We start from the raw sequence: 22,905 nt of genomic DNA on the forward strand, positions 1-22,905 counted from the left end.
CTTATAATATGATAAAAACTGCAGCATCTAGACATACAGTTCCTCGCCATTCTATCCTCTAACCAAGTTCCCACAAAAGCAAAAGCACCTCGCTAAACCCCAAATCAGCCCTCACAAATAATACATTTCCTCCACACATACTCTACTCGCTCTTCTTAAACACAATCCTCTCCTTCTCGCTGCTCTGAAACGGCACACCCAACTCAAAAAGCTTCACGACAACTTTACTGAAATCCTCAAAGAACTTGTCACAATCATCCGCATACGTCTTCACCCACGGCATGAAGACGCTGTCCTTCACGAGAGCCATATCCGTGGGCAGCATCATCAAGGTTTTGGTCGTCTTGTCTTCGTACTGCTTGGGTCCCTTCCATTGCTTCCACTGCCACTCCTCTTCCACGAGGAGTTTGAAGAAGTCGTTTGTGAGGGTTATGGGTGAGAATGTCCAGGGGCCGTCGAAGCCAGAGCGATCGCTGTGGCAGCGACCGAGGGCGTGAGCGCCGGAGAGAGCGACGATTTCTTGATCGTTGAAGCCCATGCGGCCGAAGATGGCGCGGAGGTGGTTCTGCTCTTTGGATGCATCGGGGAGGCGGCCATCCGGTGTGCAGAAGGAGACGTCGCGGTCTGCGCGGCCAGGACGCCAAGCGATGTCCGGACCGCCCATTTCCTGGATTGCGCAGGCGGCTGCGAGCGTCCAAAGGTCGGAGTAGGTTATCCAGGGGAATTGCTTCTTGATGGGTTCGAGGAAGTCGCGGGCAGCTTTGAGGCCGGCGTTGGCGCCGTGGGTCGACTCGGGGGCGAAGCGCATCGTTGCGCCGTTGCTGCCGCCGGTGCCTGTTGCTTTGTCGTAGGTGCCGGAGGCGTGCCAGCCTAGACGGAGGACGACTGGACCATAGGAGCCGTCATCGTAGTCGTCCTCGTCGATGAGGCGTTGGGCGATGGCGTTGTAGACTTCTTGGTAGTTTTCTGTTTGCGGTTTGAATTGCTTGGGCTCTTCCGCGAAGGTTGTGTGATTGCCGTTCAGGACGAAGTACGAGAAGCCTCCTAGAACACCTGCAGCTGCGGCGCCTCCCCAGATGTATGAGCTGTTGCTGGAGAATTTGGGTGCTTCGCTGGAGTAGCCACGGCGCGCTTGTTGTTGGAAACCTTGTGCTGCTACGCGGCGAGCAGTTGCTGATCGGAGGGTGTGAGTGGTCGGTGCTGAGCGTAGAGCTCGTGTAAATGTTCTTGTTGCTGAGGCCATGTTGATTGGAGTGGTGGATAGTGTAGAGTAGAGTGAGAAGAGCAGGTCTTAAATACGAAACTTGAATTCAAGAAACTTCTTGTTTCGATTCCGCCACCGGCGCTCTTCAGGCAACGAAAGTCAATGGTAGCGAGCCAGGCAGATGTTTGTTATGTGAGCGAACAGGAGGCAAGAGAGGAAGAGCGAGGTAAGCAAGAAACACCGGCAATCTCACTGGGACACTCCCTTGTCTGCACTGGCCATCACCGAAGCAAACCCTGGGGCAGCGAGGTGCGCTCACCGAATGATACCATCGCGGCGTGTCAGCGGGTTCCCAAAAATTGCCGTTTGTGATCGGTGTCCCCACCGACTATGATCCATGTTATCTCGCCCTATCGTGGGAGGATCTAGTGTTCCCAATGCCGGAATCTGGCCGAGAGAAAAACACACCCTGCGAAGGAAGATCAGGGACAGAGAATTGATCGTTCCGCCTTCCGGCCAGCAGCAAGAGTCGCAGGAACGAGCGCGGCTTGTCAATTGCAAGACTTCGGCGTGGAAAATTTCATGGGACGTCACGTCAGGGCGTGTTTGCGGCTCAAACAAGGTTCGACATGGCGGCGGATCCATCCGCATCACGAGCTTCGCTGCTCGACTTCTGCATTGGGCAGCTGTGAGCGACCTTACTTCAGCAGACATACCACCTCGGTGTCCTAAATAAGACTACAACGAAGCAATGAAGTGCTTCTCGACCGTCTTCTCCGCCCATGCAGGACGATACACTGGGAGGAAAAGCGGATTGAAGGGTGTATCCCGTCCACTCCGATGTTGCTACAGTATTGACACCATCGGGACGGTTTAAAAACTTGGAGCCGGGCCGTCATTCAACAAGTAGTAGACTTAGCAAGAAAGTCAATTGTAGCTCAAGAAACACGTCTTCTGGTCGCCTGGGATCGTGTCTTCTGGAGATGTTGACATTGGCGGAAGAGATGCGTGAGAAGTTGATGCCTCAGGCTTCAACAAACCTCCGACAGTTCCGACGCCAGCCCAGCCTCACTTGTTGCAGGAACAGCGCAGCATCAAGTTTCGCACTGCAGCGACCAGCCACTCGATTGTAAGACCTTGGACCGTAAGTGTTTGCCGCTGTTCTCTTCCATTGTTATCTGTTTGTGGCACACTGAGACCAGGATTGCGATCCACTCCAACCTCCACCATACCGACCATATCCGCCAGCTTCGAGTCTCGAGAACCGCGATCAGATGAAAGAGCTCTCAAGGCTGTTCGCATTGCCTGCGAGCCTTGTCGCGCTCACTCTGTCCCAATGCGCTGAGGGCCAAGAGCTTCAGTGGCCGCATAATCTTCCTCGAACCGCGAAATACTACCCGGAGCATGAAGCGCATGTCAAGAGAGGGCTCGAAGCGCAAGAGCGATTGCAATGGGATAAGCCGGCTGCTGTGAAGAAGATGGGTCAAGATCCTGGGGAGAAGTTCTATCTTGATTACTGGCAGTTTGCGCCTGAGTCTGAAACGTCAGATGGGATGCGCCGGCCCATCGTTTACGATGATCTGGCCGAGTATACCTACTCCTCGAGCACTTGCTTGCTTCTTAGTCCGCTGGCACCGCATACAAACCACGAAAGAATAGGCTTCTCACTCTTCGGGAGGGGTTTGTTCACGCGCGACTTCGAATGTCCTGCAAATACAGTTTCTTGCAGCAACATCAACTCGGACCTGTGTTGCAATAATGGCGAGACTTGCGTCAACACATCGAACGGGGTGGGATGCTGTCCTAGCGGTGCAACTTGCGGGAACAATGTCGCAGGCTGCGATACCGCTGGAGGTTATACCAGCTGCCCCGACAGCGATACTGGAGGATGCTGCGTTCCAGGAGCGAGGTGCTTGGATACTGGATGTGTCTTTTACGGCACACAGACTGTCACGACCACTCTACCTACTGCCACGGCCACAACAGGCACTGTAAACCCGACTACAATGTCTTCCGAGACCAGCGATCGAGGCACCACGGTCATCGTCACAAGCGGCTATACCACGACCGTCACTATCAGTGGCGACGATAATACCGTGACCACGACCGTAGTGTCTCCAACGACGATTGTCATCGCCCCTGTTCCCAGCTCTGGATCTTCTTCCACATCTTCAACATGTACGAGCGGCTTCTTCAGCTGTGCATCCGAGGATGGAGGTGGGTGCTGTCGAAATGGGCAGTCATGCCAGAGCGATGGCTGCAAGGATGTCACGACAACCACGACAGCGACAGCTTCAGCTCCGTTCCGGCCAACCAGTGGAGCTACAACATCAGACACCTCCATCTCGGCAGCCGACACGACCATCACGACATCCACCACGCCAACAAATACAGCTGGTTGTCCAACTGGCTTTTACATGTGTTCAGCTGTCTATCTTGGCGGGTGCTGTCGAGTGGATCGCAACTGCGATACGACATCCTGCCCAACGTCCGATTCCACCGAAGTCATAACATCTGGACTGACGATTGCCGTGACTGCAACAACAGACTCGTGTGCGAATGGCTGGTCATCGTGTGCGGCTAGTGATGGCGGTGGGTGCTGTCCAACGGGCTTCGCCTGCGGGTCAGTCTGCGTGACGAGTTCGGGCGATCAGACTCAAACACTGGCAAAGGAGTCACCATCATCGACGACCACCAGTCGTGCGGCGGTAATTGGTACTGGAAGATGGCTCTGGACGTTTGTTGGACTCGGGTTGACCGCGGGTGTTGGGATGATATGCCTATAACACATCGGCAGGATTCCTGAGTGAGCGGTCTGACGCTGGGAATAGGAGCTGTAGCTGTCTCAATGCGTTGAGATACATGCACGATGATTTGGGACGGCAGCCGGCATAGCCGCCAGCACTGTGGATGATCTTGAAGAATGCATAGAAGCGTATGTAATGACGACAGGCTATATAGGAGGGAGATCTGTCCAGCGAATGCACTGATGCCACACGGCACTTTCACATGCTATCCCTCGCCAAAACGACCATGCCGATAGGAGACAAGCTTCTCAAGTGGGGCGGGCTGCGGTCATGGTGAAAGTCAATTGGCTCGCAGCAGCTCTCCCACCTCATCGCTCGTCAAAGTACACTGGCAGTGCCACCACTCCTTCACATTTCCTTGGTAACAAGGCAACGGTGGCGTCGAGGTGCTGCACTCCGCACTGCTGTACTCCCGCACCCATCACCTCGCGAGCCTTGTAGGGGACGAGGCCGCCAAACAGCAGCCCTCCGCCCAGTCAATCAATCACCGCCCGATCGTCATCGCAGCCAGCCAGCTGACCCACTTGGAGACCTCACCCAAGCACTTTCCACCGCATCCTGGACGTCCACAGGAGCTCTCATTGACCCCCCGCTTACTGTCACCATCTTCTGTGGGCGACACTGGAGGACGGTACAGGAGGCATTCACTGAAATAAACGACAGACCGGCTGCCGCAACTTGTTGGGAATCCAGTGTCGGCGAAAGACGGGGGCCATACAATCAACTACATTTCCTTCCCGCCTGGCGTACAATCCACGGCTGGACACTACACTCTGATACATACAACCACCGGCGACAGCGGGCTTCATGGAGCGCCTCCACAGGCACCTCCATCGAACGCCCTGAAGACGCCCGTCTTCGACCCATGATGCCAGTGCCAGACGACCACCGCCAGCAACCCAAAACCACCGCCGCCCACGATGCCTCCTCTTCTTCCTCACCCTCGTCGAACCGCACCGGCTCCATCTTCCACTTCCAAGCCAGCAAAGACGTAAAAGCCTTTGCCAAAAAATACCGCACCGAAATCTCCGCCTCGTCCTCCTCCGTCCTCTCCACCTTCCTCGCCTTTCCCCTGGACTTTGCCAAATCTCGCATGCAGAGCTATGAGACGGGCTTCGTGCATACCATCAAAGATGCGTACAAAGTGGAAGGACTGCGGGCGTTTTGGCGCGGCGTGTTACCCCCAATGCTCAGCGTGACGTTGGTGCGGACCATCTCGTTCAGTCTGTACCAGAGGACGAAATACGCGCTGGACAAGACGTTCACGCAGATGACGGGCCAGAGTCCGCTTGTCATTGCCAATGCGCCGGGCAGTTATCCGACATTCAGCACCGTGGCCTGCTTTGGGTTGAGTGGGGCGGTGGCAGGGGCTGTCATCACGACCATATCATGTCCCTTCGAATTGACGAAGCTGAACGAGCAGCTCGCAGGGAAAGTAGCAAGAGAAGCAGCATTGAGGAATTCGAGCAAATACAACCCAGCAGCCGACCTCAAGAGTGGAGGGTCAATGGCCACGGCTAGGAGACTCGTGAGGGATCGAGGCCTGCAGGGATTGTATGCTGGATATAGACTGCATTTGCTGAGGGATACCATCGGCACATCCATCTACTTCATCACGTACGAGAGCGCGAAGCAGCTGATGGGGAATGCGAGGGGCAAGAGCTCGACGAGTCCGTACGCGGTGGTGGTGGCGGGTGGGTTGTGTGGGATTGTCAGTTGGGCTTGCGTATGTCAAACATTAACTCTTTGATTGTGCGAATTTTGGTGCTGACTCGATTTGTGTCCAGATCTACCCAGTTGACGTCGCCAAGACTGTCTACCAGAAAAAACTCCTCGCTGCGGGACCACATGCAGCTTCGAGACCGGACATCGAGTTCTTCAAATCAACATCGTATAGAGGTGAGCATCTTCCATTCCAGCAAACTGAAGTACCATACTGACGAAGGTGTTATTCCAGGCCTAGGCGTTTCGGTGATTCGATCGTGCATCATCAACATGATTTTCTTCAGCAACTTTGAGCTCATGAAGAAGCGCATCAATGCATTGGAGGTGTGATGAAATCGGAAGCAAGTATCAAAAATCAAGAGGGAGATGTTTCCAACTCGTCAGGGTGTTTCAGTGGAGTTGTTTGGGAGGCCGGTTGAGCTCTAGTTACCCTCGGAGCTCCTGGCTGGAGTTTTGTTTGAGTTGATTTGGGAGGATGAGGAGGATGGGACATACAGTGTTCGTTTTGCTTGCATATAGTTTCTTTGCTGAGGGTGTGTAGATTGAAATTCATTTATCAAAGTCCATCAAAGCAACCGTCTCTAGCCAGGTCGGGTGACTTGAGTACAGGGCTGACGGCTGGCCTGTTTCGAGACCTGCCATCCGCGAATGTAGCAAGCAGAACATTGTCGTCGGCGTTCATGGCTGCTGCGGTGTTTCGAGTCCTGCCATCGATTCTTCAGCCCACGAGAAACAGCACCACCATCGAGACCGAACAACATCCCAACAAGAGTCACGACTGAGGCTGTATTGCCTGGATCGAGACGATGAACATCGCCATGGCTCTACCTTCAACCGTCGTCCAACAAGAAGGCTCGGAAGCCACCATTCACCTCGTGCGACGAACGAGCCGTTTCTCACAGTAATAATAAGAATCATAATAACAACACCGGGACAGCGGGTACAGCGTCGCATGTCTCGTTGTCAGAACACGGCCTACCGTACAGTACAGTGCAATACACATCCACTCTCTTCTGCCGTTCAACGCTACGCATCCAACTCCAAACGAAGTCTTCCCGCTTCCACCGCACGCGACGTTCCAGACACGAGGTGCTCGCAAGGATGCTCCATGCGTTCGCAGCCACCGCTGCAAGGCCTCGATTGGTCCTCGTGCGTTGCGCGTTGCCCGTTGCTGTGGTGACGCCCCGCACCAATCATTGATTGAACCAGCCTTCTCGGCGATGGTGGCTGGATGGGTGTGATTTGTTGGACCGGTGTTGCGCAATTGATTGATGATAGCGAGCCGCAACGGAGGGTCTCGGATGTGGCTGGTCGTGGCTCGCTTGTGCATGTGAAGGGGAAGTGGATGTGAGTAAGTGGAAGCGAGAGGGAGTGGGTTTTTGTTGACGGCGTGACGCGCATTCGGGTGGCTTCGACACTCACTCTGTTTGACGACCTGCCTCTGTCATTCCCTGTGCACGCCTACCTACACCTCGAGTCCTCACTCTGTCCTACTACTACATGGTGACCACGACGAATGAGTCCACACTCGACTATGGTGTAGTGCTACGACCACCACCACCATCGCATGCCGCTATAACACCTTCTAGCTCCTCCCTCCAGTATACTTATGACACCCACGCCTCTCCCATGGAGCCTCCTGGCTCTATGCACCACCATCGTCCTCGCCGACACCTTCCCCTACAACCCCACCCGCGCCCTCCGCGCCCCCAACTCCTCCTTCGTATACCTCTTCCAGCCCTCCTCGCAAGGCCTCAACCAGGGCGTGCTGCGGACGATATCTCTCAGCAATGGCTTCGACACGGGGAACTTACCCCTCACCACCATCGCGGACAGTCTGCCGTTTTTGAAAGATGACACGCTGGTGCCTTATACGCCTATGATCGATGAGTTTGGGAATATCACGGTCGTGGCTGGGAGTTGCGCGAGCGGGGCGGAGGACACGGCGCTGTGGAGGTTCACGCCGGATCCGAGCAGTGCGCCTGGCAATGGGTCGTGGGTGCAATACGACATTTCAGAGCGAGATCTACCGGCGGGATCCAATCTCACAGGGACGAACTTTCTGGCGAGTGGAGTGGCCTTTTCGGGATCTGTGGCTCAGGATGATGGGGAGTTTGGATATTATCTGTTTGGAGGCATGTGTCCGTTCTCAAGCGATACGACCGCGACGAACTGGGTGAATGACTCGGCGTATTCGAATACCATGCTGCAATTCGCGAGACCGAGTGCTGGGGAGTGGACGTACGGGATTGATTCGATCGCGAGCAGAGGACCGCCTGTCGCGGAGGCGGGATTCACCATGACGGGATTGACGCCCACATTCTCCATGAACGCCAGTGGAGGACCGCAGAGCCAGCAGCAGGATTTCCTGCTCCTTGGCGGACACACCCAGCAGGCGTTTATCAACATGTCGAATGTGGCGCTGTTTTCGCTGCCTCAGGAGAGTTGGGCGTTTGTGGCGGTGGATCAGCCGAGTGGTGTCAAGACGGATCTGGCGACAAGGCAGGCTGTTACGGAGGTGGAGCCTAGGTCGGGGCATACGGCTGTGCTGTCTGAGGATGGGACGAGTATCATCGTTCTGGGCGGTTGGGTGGGAGATGTCACGAATCCGGCACAGCCTCAGATTGCAGTCCTCCATCTCGGATCTGAGTATGGCGGTGATGAAGCGGAGGCGTGGACCTGGACGGTACCGACTTCGACTGGGAATGCTGTCCCTCCTGGGACGGGAATCTATGGCCATGGAGCGACGATGCTCGATGGCGGGATCATGATGGTCGCGGGAGGGTATTCGATCACGGCTTCGTCTTCGAGGGTTGTGAGGAGGGCTCAGACGTCTGTGGATGGGGTGTATCTCTACAACACGACTTCGCATGCCTGGATCGATTCGTATGCTCCACCGTCTCCGTCTGCTAGCGCTGACAATCAGTCTTCGGGCCCGTTGAGCAAGACTTCAGAACAAGCTGGGCTTGGGGTTGGGCTGGGAGTGGGAGTTGCTGCTTTGGTTGGAGTGACTTGTTTCTACTTCTGGTATACCAAACGACTGCGGCAACAGCGAGAAGATCGAGAGCGGGAACTGCTGGCACATTCTTCCGGTGGATCGTTCATGCAGCTGGAGCAGCCGTATGCCGGGCACGGCGATATCGATGGGCATGGTGGAGATCCCTTCGCCAGTCACCAAGACTACAGCACACCGATGGAACAAGCAGACTCGACGAGTCTGTTCCTGGATGTACCGAGCCCGAATCGAGGACTGCGAAAGGGGTTGCAGACTCGGCCGTATATGTATCACCAGGCTCCCAGGTATGATGAGCGAAGGCTCAATCAAGGGAGTGGCAACATCCATCCTATCCCGGAGAGCGCGGACGAAGACAGATCGATAAGAGGAGATGATGACCAGGTCAGAGAGTCGGCGGCCGTCCACCAACTTCGAGAGATCGAGAGAGTGCTCACGCCTGATGCGTCTTCGAATGAGCGCAGTCTGCGAGATCTGCAACGACAATTGAAGGCCAGCTCGCTTCCACACCAAGACCCCTTTGCGGATCCTGAACCACATGCGAATCCACTGGGGAGCAATCCTGTGTCGCCTATCACGGAGACGGTGAGAAGGGTACCGACTGGAGCGAGTAGGGCCTATAGTCCGACTCGACGACCCGTTCATACAGAGCCTGACGGGTCGATGAATTGGATGGTTGTGGATGACGAGGATGCTTTGACGGATCCGTCGTCAAGCTCGAATGGAAGAGCATCACCCACCCGAGCAGACGACAGAACATCATCTACCCTCAGCGAGCAATCGCATCGCTCGCATGCTTCCAGCAATTCCATCACACGGACCATGTCGACTCGAACGGGAGCCTTACTTTCAGCAGCACTTGCAGCGAGGAACGCTCGTGAAGAGCACGATCCAAGATCACCTGGTGAGGAGCGAACGAGCACGATGGGGACGAAGTCGAGTAGTAGTGGAAGGAAATCGCCTTACTACTTTGACCAGCACCATCGCATCTCACCCACTGAGACACGAACACCGGGTGCTGGCAGACACTACGCCGACAAGTCGCAAGACTCCTTCACAACGGCAAAATCCACCTTCGCCCAACTCCAAGACGAGGGACAAGCACTTCTAGGAGGCAGACCCATGGCAGACAGAGACGACCCCTACCAACGAGCCATGGCAGCCACCACACCCCATTTCGACCGCAAAGAATCCATCCGCGACTACGAAACCCCACCCCGCCGAAAACAAGGCTGGATCGGCTCCCTCCGCCGCGCCCTGACGGCCGTCTCCAACAGCGAACGCAGCTTCTCCCTCACCAGCAACACCACGGGCATCGAACGCCCTTACGAAGACGAACCGCGAACCTCCTCCTCCTCGCCCACCCGCACCCGCAAAGGCGCACCTCTCCACCCCACGCCCTCCAACGCCAGCGCCAGCGGACCCCGCCGCGCCGTCTCCGACGGCAGCACGCTCCTCCGCCACAAACGGGGCCGATCCGACTGGGAAAACGACAAGCACCACACGCCCTACTGCGACGACCCGGACCCGGGCGACTGGGGCGAACCGGCGCGGACGTCGCTGGACGAAAAAGCCGCGGAGAACGAATGGGACGTCGAGGGCGAGGCGAGCAAGCGGGACGTGCAGGTTATGTTTACGGTTCCCAAAGCGAGGTTGAGGGTTGTGAATGCGGATGTGGAGCGGGCGAGTTTGAGGAGCGCGAGTGAGGGGGCGGTGTCGAGGAGTGGGAGTTTGAGGACGAAGGGGAGTGTGAGTGGGCTGGTGAGGGGGGAGAGTACGAGGAGTCGGAGTGATGGGGAGGGTGCCGGGGGTGGCTTGTTGAGGAGGGAGGAGGGGGTGCTAGTTAGGGTTGAGGAGGAGGGGGTTAGTTCTGGGAGGGAGGTTTGAATGTCTTGGAGAGAGTGATTTGATGGGGTTTGTGGAAGGAAATGGGAGGGTATAAAGGGATCTGGATGGGTTGATTTTGGATGTTTGATGTGATGTGATGTGATGTTTAGCGAGGGGAGTGTGGCGTCTGGTCTGGTCTTCTTTGCTGGAATTTGTCGACTGATTGATTGATGAGTTCATGCTCGATGGATAATTTCTTCTTAGCTTCAATGTATACATCTGAGAAAGTGGTGGTTTTTGAAATACATACATTCATGCATATGTCTTCCAATCGCTCGTTTGTTCTACTATCCACGCAAAATTTAATGGCAGCATCGTTAATCGAAATATCGATGCGGCTAGGTCGTCTTAACTTCGATGTACACCTCTGACAAAGTGGTATCATTTTGGATCATATACATGCATATGTCTCCTAATTATTCGTTCCGCTCTAGTCTCACTCAAATATTGATGGTAACGTCAATCAAATATTGAAGGCATCGTCGATCGAGATATTGATTGGGCCAGCCAGGATGAACGGAGTTCGGTCCGTGTCTGCCGGAGCTTCGACTTCAGATGTTAGACCTGCTTTTAGTTCAATGCTCTTTTGATCTTCTCTCCCTACATCTCACCTCCTTGAAGCTCGCGCGCTCTGCACAATCACAATCACCATGGAACCCCGATAACAACCACCTCACCTCATACCACCCATTACCACCTCACCACATCCACCATCTCACGACCCCCTACCACAAAGATGAACTTACACGCCGCCATCCTCGCCCTCTCAACAACGCTCCTCCTCCTCCTCCTCCTCCCAGCCCTCTACCGCCTGCACACCATCCTCTCCCCGACGCGGCCCAAACCCCGCCTCGTACCAGGGGAAAATGCACACATCCTCATCGTCCTCGGCTCAGGAGGCCACACGGCCGAAATGCTCAGCATGCTCTCGCGGGCAGAACTCGACTGGAAAAACAAGTTATCGCGGCGGACGTGGGTCGTGGGTGAGGGGGATGGGATTTCTGCGGAGAGGGCGGGGGGGTTTGAGAGGGAGGTTATTGGCGGTGGTGAGGCGGATGAAGAGGGGGAAGGGAGGTGGAGTGTGCAGACCGTGCCGAGGGCGAGGAAGATCCATCAGAGGGTGTGGACGGCGCCGTGGAGTTGTGTGAGGTGTGCGTGGGTTTGTTGGGGAGTTCTCTTACCTTCAGAGGAGGAGGAGAGGGAAAGTGCGGACTTCCCCGACATCATCCTAGTCAACGGCCCCGCGACGGCGACGATTTTGGTGTTTGTGAGTGTTTTGATGAGGTTTCTGGATGCTGGCGGGTGTCACTCGAGGGGCAAGATGAGGACCGTGTATGTGGAGAGTTGGGCGAGGGTGAAGAGGGTTAGTTTGAGTGGAAGGTTGTTGGGGTGGGTCGTGGATCGGTTTTTGGTGCAGTGGGAATCTTTGGAGGGGAGGGTCGGTGGGGGGAGGGGGGAATTTGTTGGGGTGCTGGTTTGATGAGGAGGAGAAGAAGATGGAAGATGGTCGAAATGACTGCTTTTGGTTGATGTCCGGACTGCCTCGCTATCCTGCTGTCTGGCTTTGGACTTCGCCGTCCGGGTTTCGACTTCCTAATGCACTTCTCAACTCGGGCCTCCGATGAAGTGCATGCCTCTGTGGTATCGTCAATCTGTGGATCCGCCTATGTGACTCCTTGGACCTCTCTGCCTCATGGTTGCACTTTCAAGTGCTCTTCCCCTTCCTGGCTTTCTTCTTGGCCGGTGCAATCTGCTTCTGGACGTTTTCGCCATTTTTAGCATCCTCCGCTGGCTCGGCATTGTCTGCATCAGCTTTTGCTTTGCGCTTCCTCGGAGCCTTCGCCTTCTTCTTCTCGCCTGTCATCTCGGGAATCAATGTCTTGAAAGTCTCGCAGTCGCCGTGGAATCGGACCACCTTCAGACCACGAATGCTGCGCAGGGTGAAGGCGCCAGGTACCTTGAGCACATCCGGATACTTGGGAGTCCAGTCTACCTTCACCAGATTCTTCCAATACGACTCAGCAACACCGATGTCAAGCTCACGGAGATGAGAGATTTCCTTGAGAAGCTTGAAGGCCGGGCTCGCGAACTTCTCATATCCATCCATGTAATAGAAGCTGACGTGTTCAATGTGGTCGCGTCGAGCTGCTGGGGTGGCCTCGAGGAACCATAGGAGGTGCTGCAGGCTGTCGAACGTGAAGTTGTTGGTGCTGTAGAAGATCGGCATGGCTTCTTGGAAGACTTGCTTGCTCACTGACAACACGGAAAGATGATCAGCTGCAGGAAGACAGTTCTGTATACCTTTAGGAAGACCATCTGGGTGATTAGCAAGTGGGTAGTCCCGGTATGCTGACTCGAGTTTGTAGTAGAAGTCGGAAGCGCCAGAGCCATTCATCTCCAGCTTCTGGTCTCTAATCACAGAGAACTGCGCTGGGATACTCTTGGATTCTTTTCCAGGCTTTTCGGCCTTGACTTTGACGCAGACTCCTTGTGTCGGGAACCGCAAGACATACTCATAGATGCGGTTGCGAAGCTCCGCTGGCAATCGCTGGAAGGGGAACGGCTCCTCGGGTGCACTCGGTCTGAGCACATCGCGCAAGAAGATGTGTGTTGCAGCCGCGGTAATGGTCCATCTCGCTGTGGACCCCTCCGAACTAGACGCAGTCTGAATTGGAACCTCGAACTGCCGGTACACCCTGTTACAGTCCTTCTGAAACGCCTCAACCTTCCGCTGGTTGGATCTTGGTGCGGTCAAGTGCTTGCTGTCGGCTAATGGGGTGCAGGCGAGAGCCAGCTTCAGGTAGTACCCAAAATGCTGCATGATGAACCGCTCCACCCTCGCTTGCGTCGATCCTTCTGGCGGACACAGGAACAGAGCGATGACAACCAGCTGCTCTGCGGTGAACGGTGGTTTGCTCGTCGAGGTCTTCCAGGGCTTGATCAATTTGCGCAACTTGCGCTTGAGCTCCCCACGAAGTCCCATGGCCAGTGCGGCGCGGCGTTGGCGGGTCTTCACGGAGGTTGTGCTCTGAAGTGGTCGCATGGCGCGGAGAGCTGAGTCCATACGTGAGAAGATTCTTGAGAAGATTCTTGTCGGCGATGTCGGTGATGTCGATGAGTTGGAAATGGGGTTGTGGAGAGCTCTGTAGTCCGCGACTCAATGTGCTGTGATGGCAGCTCTTCGATATATCACCTTGACCGCAAGCAACACCACAAGGCCAGAAGCAGTTGAGATGTCGATAGTCGCCTCGAAGCGAGATGTGGTGTGAAGGAGTTGAAGAGATGAAGTCGCAAAGTCTAAAGCTATGCGTGTATGGTTAGTGCTCAAGCTGGCGCCAATTTTCACGAGTGAATGAGCAAAGAGCGATCGGGCATGTGAAAGCACGTGAATATTCAATAAGTCACTTCAACGCTGCAGGACATGATGCCAGCTCGGAAATTTTGGAGATGGATCTAGAAATCAAACTACTTTTATGTGATGCTATCTGCAGAGTAGACGTTGCCGTGTTCAAGGTGAACCGGACTGTACTAGCTTCTCACCAGCTTCGCGTGGTGATGTGCTTGAACCGCAGACCTCCCTTCTACCCCTTCCCGTGTCCTGCTTCCAGATCCCATTCATTCTCATCCGCTCTCTCTGATACTCAAGCTCGTGGTCCAGCTCGACGATGCCGCGTTCTTCTTGCCCTTCTTCGCCTTATTCACTCCCTGACCTTCCTCCTTGTCAACGGCATCGATAGCTTTGCGCTTGCTTCCACCTTTGCCCTTCTTCGCCGTTCCAGCTTTGCCCGGCACTGGCTTGATCATCTCAGCAGCAAGATGATCACGCACAGTAGGACACTCGCCGTGGAACTTGACGCTCTGCAGACCTCTCATCGTCCGCAGCACTTTGATCGGCTCGAGCTGGAGAAGTGGAGGGAACTTCAAACTTCCATCACGCTTTCTCTCTCCGCTCCACACGTCTTCGAACATGGTGATCTCGAGAGTGCGTAGTCGCATACGCCTCAGCACTCTCATGCAGCTGGCGATATCCGCCATAGAGATGCGGCCGTACTCTGGTGCATCAAGCTTGAAGGTGATGTGGCGGATGTGCGCTCTGCGGGTTTCGGGCGTCCGACGTAGCACCCGCCGTAGGCTGGACAGATCGAGACAAACGAACTTGTTCTGCTGATAGAAGACGGGCATTGACTCGAAGAAGATAGTCTTGCTTGTTCGGAGAATGGCCAGGTGTTGTGGGAGCTTGTGGCAATAGAGCGTCAAGGGATCTCGATACCAGTAGCAGAAATCAGCCGCTGCGCGCGGCATCTTCTGCTGCCATAGCGTATCATCCACCTCGTTCATGTCCCTCGTCGCCACATACACGTTTGGGGCGTTGTTCCCTATTTGGCGAATGGAGACGCCGCTCTTGGGAAACATCAACACAAGCTCGTAGATGCGTAGTCGAAGTTCTGTCGGTAAGCGCATAAAGGGGAATGGCGCCTTGTGCTGGACAGTGGTGGAGCGGGTCGCTAGGAAGCTCCGAAGGAAAAGCCGGGACTCGTGCGGAAGAGCATGTAGATGTTTCTCCTTGCGCCCATCTTCATCCGTCTTGGTAGTCGATGAGACTGGCACGTAGGAACAGTACTCCAATTCTTTGACCTTGTCGAAGAAGCGACTGTTGAGTGCCCCCGGACTACGTCCCCAAGGACTCAGTCCATCTGCGACGAAGTCACACATAGCAAGCTTTCGATATTGTGGGATCTCGCTCAGAAACCATTGCACACATTCATCGAAGGTGATCCCAGGATTGAAGAGCAGCGATATGACGAAGAGCTCCTCGAGCGAAAGTGGCGGCTTCTTGTTGGTGGTGAGGTACGGCTTGAGAGCATCCTCGATCTCGTCCAGCAGCTCCAAGCAATCGCCAGAGATACCTTCTGGTCTGGCAAGCAGCGCCATGGCTGTATTCGCGGAAAACCCGTCGGTGTCTGGCACGGTGGTGTGCTGTCGACGAAGATGTCGAGGTGGAGTCCAGCAAGTTGTAAAGGTTTCAAAACAGCCGGAGCGGCAAGTGAAGGAGGTGTGTTTCGGATCTTGACATCAGCAGCGAACTTCACATGCTGTGCTCTTCACTCGGCGGGTGACGTCGCACGGACCAGCTTCTAGTCCGGCTTCATTCGCATGTAGGCGGCAGGATATGCGGAACCAACCCGCTCCCAGAATGTTGAGGATCAGTATCGAACTGCTCATGACGTGGAAGTCTTAGCTCGAATGAGCGCGGCAATTCCCTTCCCCTTCTGCTCGCCCTCGATGGTTGCAGAGGCAGGAGTCAAAAGATGGCCATCCGCGGTGGGCAGCAGCAGCGTTGGGGACTGCGATTCTTCGATTTGAAGGACTGCAGGTTTGCCAGCTTCTGTTGAAGCAGACACTTGGTCGCAAGAAACTGATCGCCACGGGCCGTGAAAAGTCACACGCTTCGAGACAGTGCTCCCCGGCTGGCATTTCTGCCATGTAGTCGTATCCCAAAGTCGGCCAAGAACACGATCATACCGCATGATCTGATCCGCCGTCCAAGTATTCCAGTCGATATGGCGATCTTCCGGCAGAATCTTAGGAGCATGCTCGGCCCTCCCCTCCGCATCTTTCCCGTCAACCACAGGCACAGGGTCGACAAACAACCCATCCTCAACCCCCCTCACCAACATCCCCGCACCCGCCTCCCCCAAACTCCGAATCAAATCATCCGGCGTACACTCCTCAGAAATCCTTACCCCAGGACCCGGCGTCTGCGCCAGAATCACCCCATGATCAAACCTCGTCGGATGCATCGTCTGCAGCGTAACACCCGTATGCGTCCGCCCTTTCAAAAGCGCATGCTGGACAGGCGCCGGACCACGCAAATACGGCAGCATCGAAGGATGAACATTCAACCCGCCCCACGTCGCACCTTTCAGAATCCGAGAAGGCACGAGAAGACCGAACGACACGGCGATGATCAGATCGACGGGGGAGGGTGGACTCCATCCCGTGAACGTATCGATCTGATGGATGGGTATTTCCAATCCTCGAGCGACGCTTTTGATCGGGACTGCCAATCCATCAGCGATTCAACTTTCACACACAGAAAAGAAAAGAAAACCACGGCTTTCTCTTCCTTTCACATACCTTCTTGAACCCTCTTCAACCCCCTCCCAACACGCTTATCCGGTCGACAAACAACGTCGATCGAAGCGACGCATTCCGGCCGCCGGTGCTGGAGGTCACGGATGGCTTTTAGGGAGAAGATGCTGAATTCATCGGCGCCGCAGAAGAGGATTCGTAAGGGGTCGTAGGGTTTCCGGGAATTGCTGTAGAACCGAAGTCTTGACTGGAAGGGACGGTGTTTGCATATGAGTTTTACGTGCTGGAGGAGGTGTGGTTTGAACATGCCCAAAGAGGTGGAGTGGGACGAGATGGGAGGTGAAGTTGAAGCGCGGGAAAACGCGTGGGTGATATTGAGCGTTTGCGCTAGTGCTAAAAGCGATAATCTCGTATCTTAACGCATTATCGCGCATGTTGACTGAGATTACCGACAACATGGTCTGAGCAAGGACAAGGTCTCATCTTTCTTTCAACATCATCTGTTCTTCACCACAATGCATCAAGAGATTGATGACCTCGAAGGCCACATGCTATCCTACAAAAGGACATGCCACAGCTGTACCGAACGAGATGCTGTACTGAACGAGAAACCGTGCTAGAAGAACACTGCTACTTCGCCAGCAAGAACTCACCCAAAGCCTTAATATATGCCTCCGTCTCCTCCAAGAAAGGCGTATGCGAACTCAACGGGAACGTGATCCACTTCGTCCTCGCTGCAATATGATTGAAAAACGGCCACACAACCTCATCCTGCGCCTCGTCGAAATGGCCATTGATCAATAGCACACCACCCGGCACAGTCTCGTTCGTGATGGTCTTCAGCTTGTCGGTATAATCCCAGTCCTTGACCGTCCCCACGACGGTGAACTCGCTCGGTCCGTTCATGGTCGCGTAGACGGTGTTATCTTCCGCGACGCCTGCGAGACTGGCTTCGGCTTCTGGTGGGAAGGGGTCCACGCGGCAGAGGTGGCGGCGGTAGAAGGCCATGGTTGCCTCTTCGTATTCTTTTGAGTCGGTGGTGCCCTCCTTCTCGTGCTTGTCGAGGGCGTCTTGGACGTCTTGTGGGAGAGCGGCGCGCAGGCCGTTGCAGACTTTGGACCAGGTAGGCATTGCGGCCGGGGAGTTAGAGACGATGAGTTTCTGCAGGCCGGGAGGCTGGTGGTCGACGGCGTACTCGATGGCTTCCATGCCGCCGCAGCTTTGGCCCAGGAGGTAGAAGTTCTTGATCTGGAGGTGCTGCTTCAGGTTCTCTAGCTCGGCGATGTGGAGTGCAAACGTGAAGAAGGAAGTGTCGCCTTTGTGATGAGGCATGTGGGTGTTGTCGCCACAGCCGAGTTGGTCGTACATGATGACTGGGATGCCATAGTCTAGGTGAATCAAGCTGATAGGTTTGATATAATCTGTGGGCAGTATTCAGCAATTGTAAGTACTCAGCTGCTGGTTTATGTGAACTCACGATGCAACATTCCAGGCCCGCCATGCAAGCAAATCAGAGGCGTGGTGTCTGGTGACAATTTGCCCCAGATCCTGTAGATAGTTGTCCCCTTCTCTCCCGTCGAAGGCACTGTAAACTCGACTTTGCCTTCAGATGTAGGTCCTGGGTAGGATCGAACTTGGCCTGGTGGCTTGGGAGTGTTCTGGTCAGGGATGTTGTACGCCATTGTAGATTGATTTCACTCGTCCGTCTTGCTCTCGCGGAGGGGGTGGTGTCAAGATGGCACAGCAAGGAATATATCCTGCTTTCCCTTCGCACAGTTAGCGTTACGAGAGCTCCCCGCACGCGCATTGGATGAGGGGACTGCAAGAGGTGGATCTGGTCACGGGGTCCAATGGAAACGTGGAAGGAGCAGCATCTTTTGGGATTGCGTAATTCGTTTGAAGTACTGCTAAATTTTTCTTGACACTTCCAACTATGATACATTTCTCAATCCTGTGCCTGATACGTGACTGTATACTCCACCTCTCGTCTTATCATGGGCTCCTGTGACCGCGCACTGGCGCTGCTAGGTTTCCTGTCTTCGTGATAAATCGCTGCCGAGTAGTGGATATCATCCGCTCGATATGGGTTACTTTCGCTGCTGTCGTTCTCCTGTGCGACTTTGACCTGCCTGTTGGAGTTCTTCGATAGTTCTTGCATCTTGTATTCGTTGTTCGTGTACTTCTTGCTCCGTGCGTATGAGCCCTCGCCTACATTTGCAAGATCCATACCCATTCCCGTGTGCATTTCACGGATGAATGGTCTCAATGCGACTGCCATTGCGGAGAGCAGAGACCAGGTCAGAGCAAGCTGCTGCCATGATAGCGGTGTTATCACATTGACGGCAGGATCATCGGCCTGCTCATAGATCGAGACATAGTAGGCGTGCACGCCCGCAAATGCCACGCAGCTAACAGAAAGTCAGTCGGCTGTTCCTTTAAATGCCTATGATCACTCACAATAATCGCAAGCCTAGAATCGCGGCCGAAGTAAACTTGAATGTAAACTTCATCTGGAGTGAAAACACCACCCAGCAAAACAACGAGAAGCCCCAGATCTCGCTGACCGAGTCCATCAGAGCTACAGCGATCCAACGTGGTTGCTATTTTGAGATGTCAGTAGTGTCGCCGTGGACTGCAGTTTCACAGGACCAACTCACCTGATTGCAGGTCTGACCAGCGCAATCGATGGTAACAGTAAGCACCGAAGCCAGACCCAACACGCCCACGGCGACCAGCGTGTACTGAAAAATCGTGCGCTCTCTCATGTCTCTGGCCAGAAGCTTCTCGACCGTCAAGAGCACCGCTGCCTTGGCCGTAAATGTGGCAATTACAAAGATTGCTTCGCTTGCGATAAAAAGCTGTAGCACCACCACGTGTGAGCTGGCAGAACACAAAGAGAACGCAGCTGCGCCGCGTGAAACTGTGGCAAACTCACCCTCCATACCGTGCTTTCCCTACTGCTCTCGCCGTTCAGTTTCGATGATCCGAGACCCAAGCCCACCGCCGCGAATGCAACGCTTGCCTCGGCGACGACCAGAACGCAGGCCGCAATAATCGCATAGTCATCGGGTTGGAATCGCCGCCACCGGACAAACACTCTGAGTGCGAGGGTGAGGTAGATGAAGGCCAGACATATTATCCCGATGATCCAGAGGACTCCGCGCTGGTCTGTGGGCGTGATGGCCGCGAGAGGCGGGTATAGTATCTGGGTAGTCGTCATCTCATGAGGAGGTACGGATCATCGTGACGGGAGTGTCCAGCAAGGCGTCGCCAGCCCAGGCTTGTTGTATCCTGCCGACCGGATCTATAAATGAAAATAGGAGGTGGTTGATGAGGGAGTTGTTAGAGAGAACACCATCCTCAGGTCTCAAGCAAGCCTCGACTCCGATATGCATGGTGATAGGATCCTCCGAGCACTGGTGGGACCGTGGGAGCAGCCGGAGAGCGTCCTCGCCTGCCACCCGCGACGGCAAAATTGGAAACGGGCTCGAATAATCTGCAAAGAGGGTGTGCGAAGGCGCTAAGGGGGCATCAGACTCCAGTGGCGTCAGCAGTATCTGCGCTCGCCGCGCCGCGGGCCTGTCAGAAACGTCGGTTGCTGCTGAGGTGCAGCGATCGGCGGGTGAGCCAAGCGAAGGGAGCAGAATAAGATTGAGTCGCTCTGCAGCCGCGTCTGCTGGTGCCGCAGGAGCTCTGCCCTGAAGAGTGCATCAGCCGAGCCCCGCCACCGCGCAGCCCAGCGTCTGTCGTCTCCCACGTCGTCGCTCACTAGAATCATCACATGCTGACTAGCGTCCCAAATGGAGGCCTTCTACGGTACGAGGGTACTGCCGGTCGATTTCCGTTAACCCTGCGTCCAACGGTCAACGACATCTCTATCCATACCACTTGTATATTGTGTTGATGATGACCTGCTGATTGTTCTTGTATTGGAACATTATGACGGAGACATCGCCCCCGCCTGGAGTGCTCTCCAAGAGCATGCCGGCCGCTGTGGAAGAGCCGGACAATGTCGCCTACAAGGCCACCAGGGGCGGCAATGCGAATGACCTCCGGGATCTGGCACGTATGGGCAAGACGCAGCAGTGTGAGTGCAATGGAGTCGGGAATGAGGGGCATGCCGCTAATGAGTTTGCAGTGCAGCGCAATTTTCGACTCGTGACGATGTTCGGGTTTAGTGCGATTCTGATGTGTTCCTGGGAGTCTCTTCTGAGCACCTTGAGTATTGCGCTGCAGAATGGAGGCACTGCTGGTCTGATCTGGACGTGGTTGATTGTGTGGATCGGTTTCACGGCGGTGTACATGTCCATGGCCGAGATGGTGAGGTGTCCGGGCTGCAGATGATGGACGACGCTGATGATGTCTTTTTCCACAGGGCAGCATGGCACCTACAACAGGAGGTGAGGTTGTGATGCTGGTTTTTGTTATCATGCGCTAATGAATCGTACAGGACAATACCATTGGGTTAGTGAATTTTCGCCGAGGAAATACCAGAGAAGTTTGAGCTACATTGTCGGTAAGTCATCGCATAACTCGACGCAAGGGGAAATGTATCAATCCAATCATCTGACAATATCATCAAAGGATGGCTCGGTGTGCTTGGATGGCAGGCTCTGCAGGCGTCGATCGCTTTCCAGGCTGGAACGATCATCCAAGGACTTCTGGTCTTGAATTACCCGGACACCTATGTGTATGAGCGATGGCACGGTAAGACGGCAGAACATACCATTGGCGTGACATCTCTGACCGGGCGTGTTGCAGGTACCCTCCTTGTCATTGCCGTATTGTTATTCGGCGCCCTGTTCAACATCTTCCTGGCCACTCGTCTGCACCTGGTTGAAGGCTGTATCCTCATCGTCCACATCTACGGCATCTTCTGCGTCTTGGTCCCACTCTGGGTCTTGTCTCCACGCACAACGTCTGACTTCGCCTGGACGACATTCCAAGATCCTGGGTGGAACAGCCCCGGAGTCTCAGCATTAATTGGCATGCAAGCTTGCGTAGTGCCGTTGCTCGGAGCGGATGCATCTGTCCACATGTCTGAGGAGCTCAAAGATGCAGCATACACGCTCCCACGGTCGATGATGTGGGCACTGTTCTTTAACGGAGCTGCGGGTTGGGTTACAGCCATCACAGCAGCCTACTGTATTGGCGATCTCACGAAAGGTATGTCAAACTCTTCGCCCAATCTGCAACCGACCACTGATGCTTGCCGGTATAGCTCTCGAAACGCCAACGGGGTACCCATTCATCGAGATGTTCTATAACTCCACACAATCTTTGGCAGCTACGAATACCATGACAGCGATCATCGTCTTCATGGACGCCTTCAGTGCCGTCACTATCATGGCTTCCGCATCGCGCCAGATGTAGTGAGTATCTGTGACACATTTGTTACTCGCAAAATTATCCACGCTAACGCCAAGTCCTATAGCGCATTTGCGAGAGACAATGGAACACCATACGCGGGCTGGCTATCTGCCGTACGTATAGAGACGCCGTCCTCAAACGATATTTACTGACCCTTCAAAGGTCAGCCCGAGACTCGACGTGCCAGTGAACGCCGTCATCACATCACTGGTCATCTCCAGCCTTCTGTCCTTGATTAACATCGGAAGCACAGTCGCCTTCAACAGTCTCGTGTCGCTGACGAACGGCGTGCTCATGGTCTCGTACGGCGTTTGCATTGGCTGCTTCGTGTGGAGGAGACTGTCCAGACAGCCGATGTTACCTTCACGATTCAATCTCGGCGTGCTCGGCCTTCCCGTCAACCTATTGGCAATGGCGTTCCTGTCCGTCGTGTTTGTCATGGTAAGTCTCCGCGCCGCCTAACCGAAGCCTGAAGGATCTCTCAACGTGGCAACAACATGAAACAGCTACTGACGTGTCGTAGGCTTTCTTCCCACCAACGCCCTTGCCCAACCTCGAAGTCAGCTCCATGAATTGGTCGTCGCTGGTGTTTACATCTGTGGCTCTGTGGGGTCTCATCTTCTACTTCGTGTGGGCCCGGTACAGATACGTCGGGCCCGTCGAGTATGTCAGAAAACTGGATTGAGGGAGTCGGACTCCTGGATACTAGCGTGGGATTGGAGCAACAGGATGAAGCTATGTATATTAAGAGCATTAAGCGATGGCACGCCAGCCACCAAAGACTTTTTCTCGTCAGGAACGATGCA

General features: G+C 54.8%; 11 protein-coding genes across 11 annotated transcripts; 5 read left to right on the top strand and 6 right to left on the bottom strand.

The window, feature by feature from the left end:
* Positions 1 to 142: 142 nt before the first annotated feature.
* On the bottom strand, positions 143 to 1,243 carry M409DRAFT_60544 (uncharacterized protein; the record flags this gene model as incomplete). The annotated part of the gene is made up of 1 exon (XM_033814515.1): positions 143 to 1,243. The coding sequence occupies one exon, from the start codon at positions 1,241 to 1,243 to the stop codon at positions 143 to 145; it is 1,101 nt and encodes a 366-aa protein (XP_033660661.1).
* Positions 1,244 to 2,478: 1,235 nt separating this feature from the next.
* M409DRAFT_70820 (uncharacterized protein) lies at positions 2,479 to 3,990 on the top strand (the record flags this gene model as incomplete). The annotated part of the gene is made up of 1 exon (XM_033818906.1): positions 2,479 to 3,990. One exon carries the CDS (start codon positions 2,479 to 2,481, stop codon positions 3,988 to 3,990), a length of 1,512 nt encoding a protein of 503 aa, XP_033660662.1.
* Positions 3,991 to 4,879: 889 nt separating this feature from the next.
* Positions 4,880 to 6,066, top strand: M409DRAFT_70821 (uncharacterized protein; the record flags this gene model as incomplete). The annotated part of the gene is made up of 3 exons (XM_033818907.1): positions 4,880 to 5,737; positions 5,799 to 5,910; positions 5,969 to 6,066. The coding sequence occupies 3 exons, from the start codon at positions 4,880 to 4,882 to the stop codon at positions 6,064 to 6,066; spliced, it is 1,068 nt and encodes a 355-aa protein (XP_033660663.1).
* Positions 6,067 to 7,345: 1,279 nt separating this feature from the next.
* Positions 7,346 to 10,799, top strand: M409DRAFT_70822 (uncharacterized protein; the record flags this gene model as incomplete). Its single annotated transcript, XM_033818908.1, has 2 exons — positions 7,346 to 10,523; positions 10,747 to 10,799. The coding sequence occupies 2 exons, from the start codon at positions 7,346 to 7,348 to the stop codon at positions 10,797 to 10,799; spliced, it is 3,231 nt and encodes a 1,076-aa protein (XP_033660664.1).
* Positions 10,800 to 11,372: 573 nt separating this feature from the next.
* Positions 11,373 to 12,116, top strand: M409DRAFT_70823 (glycosyltransferase family 1 protein; the record flags this gene model as incomplete). Its single annotated transcript, XM_033818909.1, has 1 exon — positions 11,373 to 12,116. The coding sequence occupies one exon, from the start codon at positions 11,373 to 11,375 to the stop codon at positions 12,114 to 12,116; it is 744 nt and encodes a 247-aa protein (XP_033660665.1).
* Positions 12,117 to 12,341: 225 nt separating this feature from the next.
* On the bottom strand, positions 12,342 to 13,700 carry M409DRAFT_60546 (uncharacterized protein; the record flags this gene model as incomplete). The annotated part of the gene is made up of 1 exon (XM_033814516.1): positions 12,342 to 13,700. The coding sequence occupies one exon, from the start codon at positions 13,698 to 13,700 to the stop codon at positions 12,342 to 12,344; it is 1,359 nt and encodes a 452-aa protein (XP_033660666.1).
* Positions 13,701 to 14,257: 557 nt separating this feature from the next.
* On the bottom strand, positions 14,258 to 15,568 carry M409DRAFT_29780 (uncharacterized protein; the record flags this gene model as incomplete). The annotated part of the gene is made up of 1 exon (XM_033809620.1): positions 14,258 to 15,568. One exon carries the CDS (start codon positions 15,566 to 15,568, stop codon positions 14,258 to 14,260), a length of 1,311 nt encoding a protein of 436 aa, XP_033660667.1.
* A 287-nt stretch (positions 15,569 to 15,855) lies between these two features.
* Positions 15,856 to 17,036, bottom strand: M409DRAFT_70824 (uncharacterized protein; the record flags this gene model as incomplete). The annotated part of the gene is made up of 2 exons (XM_033818910.1): positions 15,856 to 16,697; positions 16,775 to 17,036. The coding sequence occupies 2 exons, from the start codon at positions 17,034 to 17,036 to the stop codon at positions 15,856 to 15,858; spliced, it is 1,104 nt and encodes a 367-aa protein (XP_033660668.1).
* A 323-nt stretch (positions 17,037 to 17,359) lies between these two features.
* On the bottom strand, positions 17,360 to 18,411 carry M409DRAFT_70825 (uncharacterized protein; the record flags this gene model as incomplete). The annotated part of the gene is made up of 2 exons (XM_033818911.1): positions 17,360 to 18,150; positions 18,207 to 18,411. The coding sequence occupies 2 exons, from the start codon at positions 18,409 to 18,411 to the stop codon at positions 17,360 to 17,362; spliced, it is 996 nt and encodes a 331-aa protein (XP_033660669.1).
* A 263-nt stretch (positions 18,412 to 18,674) lies between these two features.
* On the bottom strand, positions 18,675 to 19,949 carry M409DRAFT_70826 (uncharacterized protein; the record flags this gene model as incomplete). The annotated part of the gene is made up of 4 exons (XM_033818912.1): positions 18,675 to 19,137; positions 19,187 to 19,329; positions 19,387 to 19,587; positions 19,665 to 19,949. The coding sequence occupies 4 exons, from the start codon at positions 19,947 to 19,949 to the stop codon at positions 18,675 to 18,677; spliced, it is 1,092 nt and encodes a 363-aa protein (XP_033660670.1).
* Positions 19,950 to 20,710: 761 nt separating this feature from the next.
* Positions 20,711 to 22,784, top strand: M409DRAFT_70827 (uncharacterized protein; the record flags this gene model as incomplete). Its single annotated transcript, XM_033818913.1, has 10 exons — positions 20,711 to 20,816; positions 20,868 to 21,049; positions 21,105 to 21,129; positions 21,180 to 21,245; positions 21,314 to 21,436; positions 21,491 to 21,895; positions 21,951 to 22,101; positions 22,164 to 22,212; positions 22,262 to 22,540; positions 22,623 to 22,784. 10 exons carry the CDS (start codon positions 20,711 to 20,713, stop codon positions 22,782 to 22,784), a joined length of 1,548 nt encoding a protein of 515 aa, XP_033660671.1.
* Between the last annotated feature and the right edge of the window lie 121 nt (positions 22,785 to 22,905).

The sequence above is a fragment of the Zasmidium cellare genome, assembly GCF_010093935.1.
Source record: "Zasmidium cellare ATCC 36951 unplaced genomic scaffold M409scaffold_55, whole genome shotgun sequence".
Classification (NCBI taxonomy): Eukaryota; Fungi; Ascomycota; class Dothideomycetes; order Mycosphaerellales; family Mycosphaerellaceae; genus Zasmidium; species Zasmidium cellare.